The 5,513-nt window shown below is 34.8% G+C and overlaps 1 protein-coding gene across 1 annotated transcript; it reads right to left on the reverse strand.

Moving 5' to 3' along the window:
- Positions 1-534: 534 nt before the first annotated feature.
- LOC139900593 (uncharacterized) lies at positions 535-2,693 on the reverse strand. Its single transcript, XM_071883358.1, has 3 exons — positions 2,612-2,693; positions 1,987-2,389; positions 535-1,285 (listed from the first exon to the last, which is right to left on the reverse strand). The coding sequence occupies exons 1-3, from the start codon at positions 2,691-2,693 to the stop codon at positions 535-537; spliced, it is 1,236 nt and encodes a 411-aa protein (XP_071739459.1).
- Positions 2,694-5,513: the final 2,820 nt, after the last annotated feature.

The following is a 5,513-nucleotide window of genomic DNA, read 5'->3' on the forward strand; positions in this document are numbered from 1 at the left end:
CATAAGCGAAATACACTAGGATGTAAGCTAAGTATGTCATACACTGATACACACAATTGATATATCTAGTTTAGTTTAAATATCAGAAACGAGAATCACTCATATTGTTCGATACCTTAAGTTGTTGAATCTTTTTGCCGCCCCATAGTTTTTTTCATATCTATTTATTGGTATGTAAGAAAAAGGAATTGAATATAATTGTACAAGGTAACTAGCAATCATGAAGTTCTCATTTGATCAATATAAATCTGAAACAGCCAAAGTTCTGAACTTTGATGATAAAAAAACAACCGAATATCCATTTATCATTTATTACCAATATTATTACCTCCATTATCGGGCAGGTCTATAACTTTGAAAATCAAAATCATGACGCAAATTAAGGCGACGTAACAGAAAGGAAGCAGAAAGACATTAAAAACTAAGTACATCATTGTCGGACATAAACTAGTCCGATTTAAGTACCAGAAACTTACAAAGGAATATAGTTCAACATTCGTTATAGACACAGATAAAAACTTCACTAAGCACTTTTCAGAACCAAAATCCTCGAAATTGGTTCAAGTGTTGTTCATATGGTGCTAGTACTTTTGTGGCTTCTGTTGATGTTTCAAGTTTGACCGTTTCCATTCCACCTCCATGGTCAAACTTCCCACCTTCATCACCATGAAAATAGTAACCACCTTGATCATTAGTAGGACCGAATCGTTGGTTAAAAGTAGAGGGCCCCACACCAGATACAGGATTCAGCATTTCAATCACACTAACATTATGCACATCTGGTGTTAACATAACAGAACTTGAATCCAAGTTTGATCCGTTCCCATTTCCATAAATATTGCCACCGTCACTCATAAAGCTCTCAAAATCACCTTCCGCATCGTTTAATGAAACCCTATCTATCAGCTGATTAGCATACAACCCAAAATTAGAACCTTCTTGAAGTTCATGTTGATTTTGTTGAGTTGTTGATGTAAAAGAGTAATCAGGAATTACAGTTTCCAAGTTTAAGCCCGTAAAAGGGTCAGTAACGGGGCTCCAATTATCTGCTCCAGAAGTATAAAACTGAGACTGATGGTAGGGTGCGAAAGAAGGATAATAAGCTGACGGGTTTTGAAAGGCGAAATTATGAGTTAAATCTGATGCATTTAAGCATATGAGGGTGTTGTTGTTAAATGTGGCGTTGATCGAGCTGTTTCCGATATTGAGTGCAGGTGGATCCTGTGCTGCACTCGCATGCTCTTGTTCAACATACGATTCTTGGTGAACATTTACGTCGTAAAGGCTGCAAAATATTATTCGTATAGCTTGAGAACCCCGGGAAATTCTTACTAGTAAAGTAAAATGATATACATGAGCAGATATGTGTGTGTAAAAAACTGAGGCCAAGTATGATACTTAGTGAAATATAAGATATGTAGCATACCAAATAGATAAGATTCATTACTCCACACACTAATAGTGTACGTTGGTGACTTACTATATTACCTCTGTGAATAGTAACCATCATAGACATACTAATAGTGTACGTTGGTGATTTACTATATTACCTCTGTGAATAGTAACCATCATAGGGTTATGTTCAGGGGTAATATAGTACTTTCGTTAACATATTAATAGCGCACGTTGTTGATTTACTATATTACCCTGTGTTCACCTTCATAGGGTTATGTTCAGGGGTAATTTAGTATTTTTGTAATTTTGTAGAAAAATTTAAATTTAATTTCTTTTCTTTGGCTTACCTTTTCCCCGGTGAAACGGGCCCACTCACCTCTAGTTATTTCTAAGTTTCAATTTGGGAAGATATTACTAGTTAATAGGGAAAAACCATTGCGAACTTACAATGAATATTATAACTTAGGTTGGATGCTGCGGTATTTAGAAATAACAAGTTATAAATGCATAGAACATATTTGTAGATATCAATAATGACGAATCAAGTAAAAAACCGACTTTAAAAAGAAAGGCGAGTTAATAAATCTGTACCTAGAGCACCAAGCGCCGCAATCACTAACATATCTTTTCACGCCACAAACCTTCAAATGTGCTTTAAAGTCGATTTTTACTGCATACTCCTTAGAGCATTTGTTACACTTATATTTCTTTTCAGTTGAATGCTTTCTTAAGTAATGCTTTCTCAGACCACCAAAGTCACACAATGCAAACTCGCGTTTGTGGCGGTTACAGGTGGTTACAGGGCATAGATAAACCCTTTTTGTCACCCCTGGATACGTTGACTTAATGGGATAATGAAGATTGTGAACTTTTAAATGAAAAATCAAATTCTGCACTCTCACATAACCCTTGGAGCATATATTACAAACGTACGGCCGTTTTATTGATTGTAAAATGGTAGGAGATACTTCTACTGCACCATCTGCTTCTTGATCTGTCATAAAATTAAATAATGAGAATCGAAAAACAAATAAGAAAAAATCAATAAAGTATAATAAAATATAGAATTGATATGAAATGGTTTGACTATAACTATTTAAGTAGCCAACACAAAATTCATATGGTTTTTTTTCTCTTTTAATCATTTGTCCACTTTTAAAATTTTGAGATTAATTTGTATAGCACATAAATAATGAAAGAAATTTGAAGAACTTGCATGAGAGTCCTGTTGCGAGAGGCTCATTGTTTTCTTGATCAGGAACCATTGACGAAGAAGATGAATCTGCACCTGAAGCCATTGTTTGAACCTTTTTTATTTAGTTACAGAACTGCAAAGTTAACTTAACCTTCTTTAAAATTGATTGTATGTACTAATCTGCCCCAAAAAAACAATGTTGTCTTACTGCTACGTCAGCTCGATTCACCTCTCACTTGATGGAGTGAGACGAATAAGGTTTCAGGAACTAAACCTTTTGAAATATTAATTGTATGTATATGTATTGTATATTTTCTTGATGTTAAACTCACTAAACACACAGACTTGTATAGGCAAATTAACCTTAAATATAAGTCCAATACACATGCATGGTTAATGGGCGCATTCGAAATTGATAAGGGTGTGACGTGGCAAGAAACGTTTCATCGATTTCAGTAATCACCATTCACAAATCACATTTCTGTGTAATTCATGCATGAGAAATGTGAGGAATGTGATGTGTCACCTGCATATTGACCATGCTTTTTTCCCATCTTTCCATTAGAGCTCAGATGTTACTAAATATAAATATATTCTACCTCATGAAAAAAAAGCATACTTTTATAACATATACTGACAAAAATTAGAAAGTTCATATATTTGTCAAAATTTTTAAAAAGTTACCGAAAAGCAGATAAAGATGCACCTCTTTATGTATTTTATTTTATTTTTATTTTTTATATTTAAAATCGTCCGTTATGATTCAGAGTCAAAAAAGTAATAAAAACTAAGATAGTAAGTTAAGTATGTGGTATGAACACCATGAACGGTCCAGTTGGTCAAGGGATTTCAACACAATTTTAACATATAGGTCGATCGATCTCACGCATTGGATACTATTACACCATTGCAGATGATCTAGTGGGGCCCATAAGGTGCGTGAGTAGTGGGACCTACAACTCAAACTTTCTCGCGTGAATTAAGATAACCATTAGCTATAGGCGCTGTTGCAAAAAACCCGATTACTCGCCGATTAATTCCCAATTAATCATTTCTAAAAGCAATCCGTCTGATATTCTAAAATCCGTTTAATTAATAGGTCAACGTCAATTCATGGGTCAAAATTGAATTTAGTAATCAAAGTCGGTCAAAGTCAAAATTGGTCAACATTTTAACATGAATTTAAGCTAGAACTTTATAGTTTTTGGACAAAATAAACAATTATATTAAAGTTTATGTTCATGTTTATGATTTTTCTTCTATATTACACGTATAATTTTTGAAATTTAATATTTAAATCTATAACGTACAATCGGTTTAATCCCCGAATTACCGATTAATCCTTTCAAAGTCCCGACCGATTAATCCCCGAATAGCTAAATTTTGCAACCTTGGGTATAGGTACTTAATTAGACAGGTAAAATTGGTCATAACCATCACTCACCTAAATAATGAATTTGAAAATAATTTAAAAAACATGAAGATTAACAACAAAACCAATCGAAATGAACGAATACGAACTCAACCAAATAGATAAAAATCTTATTCAACTGAGAGCTAACACAATTACAGAGTTAATCGTTACAAATTGAATTTGAAACATACGAAAACTTCTTCTACAAAGGGACGAAAAAAATGTAGAGGGTTTCCCTGTTCGGGCTACCCTGGAGGGCGAGTAATATGACCCCATACTCTAATGTACGCATCCCAACAGGATTACTCCCTGGCTGTTTGCAACCCATCCCTGGTCACCACTAAATATTTGCCCTATACTGGATTCGAACCTGAGACCTCTTGCAAAAGGACGAAGAACGTCTTAAAACACGATTTGAAGATCCACATCTAGCTGCCTAGCTGGCCACCCAATGAAAATGGGTTTCCCAAATGGATCCGAGCCGTTGAGTGAGTTAATAGCATCGAGTGTATGTCCGTTTAAAAAAAATAGTTGCGTGTGGACAAAGAGGTAGTATAGGTAATGTAAGCATACTTGCTAAAAGACCAAATTTTTACACTAGAAATTGGCCCAAGAGATTTGAACAAACTTCTCATCATCCATTCGTTGGAATCTAACTCCAGCCTACCAACAAAGATAGCACTACCTCGATCTACGGACTGAGTGGAATTTGGAAAGCCATTCTAGTGCGGCAGCACCAATTCCAACATCAACATCCACGACAAAAAGATGTAGATCTTAAACAGAAGCAGTGAAATGGTTAGAATGGGTGGTTTGTAGGTTACGGGAAAGACGATTTTGGCAAGGTCAAATGTTAAAGAACAATGTCAGTAGGGACAACAAACCTTTAAATGGAATATTACCATTTTTGGTAAGTTGACTATGGATCAGAAGAAATGTATCTTCATCATATCCAATTATAAAAGATCACAAGATGACATTGAGCTGCATACAACCAGCCATTCAAACGGATCTAAAACAAGCCCCATTTCATTTATGATAAAGTGGTTCCAAAAGAAGATTGGATCCATACTTTAATTAGGAAATAGCTGTTAAACTAGTTTTTGTATAAAACAATTCCATATGTATTTGTAAAACTCACTTATCAATTTGAAATAACTGAATCATAATCAAAAACACTTTCCAACTATTATAATCACTTGCAAACATGGTATCAGAGCGGAAGGTGTGCTAATTCTGGATCAAACACACTTTAAAAGCTTCAATCATTTACCTTTGAGTGGCTGTCATGTCTTCCGCCGGTACCAAACTCAATCAAACCCAACCAACATCACTCAAAGCAGTCAAAACCATGAGTTATCAAACCAACTAGTTGACATTTTAAAGAACAGCCTTCAATCATAACCAAAATTATCCGATAGTTTCAAAATCAACATTAGCCTCACTAGTCAGAATTATACACTCTGGTCTAGAATGATTAAGGTGGCAATAGGAGGGAAGTCAAAAAAC

The sequence above is a fragment of the Rutidosis leptorrhynchoides genome, chromosome 3, assembly GCF_046630445.1.
Source record: "Rutidosis leptorrhynchoides isolate AG116_Rl617_1_P2 chromosome 3, CSIRO_AGI_Rlap_v1, whole genome shotgun sequence".
NCBI classification, from domain to species: domain Eukaryota; kingdom Viridiplantae; phylum Streptophyta; class Magnoliopsida; order Asterales; family Asteraceae; genus Rutidosis; species Rutidosis leptorrhynchoides.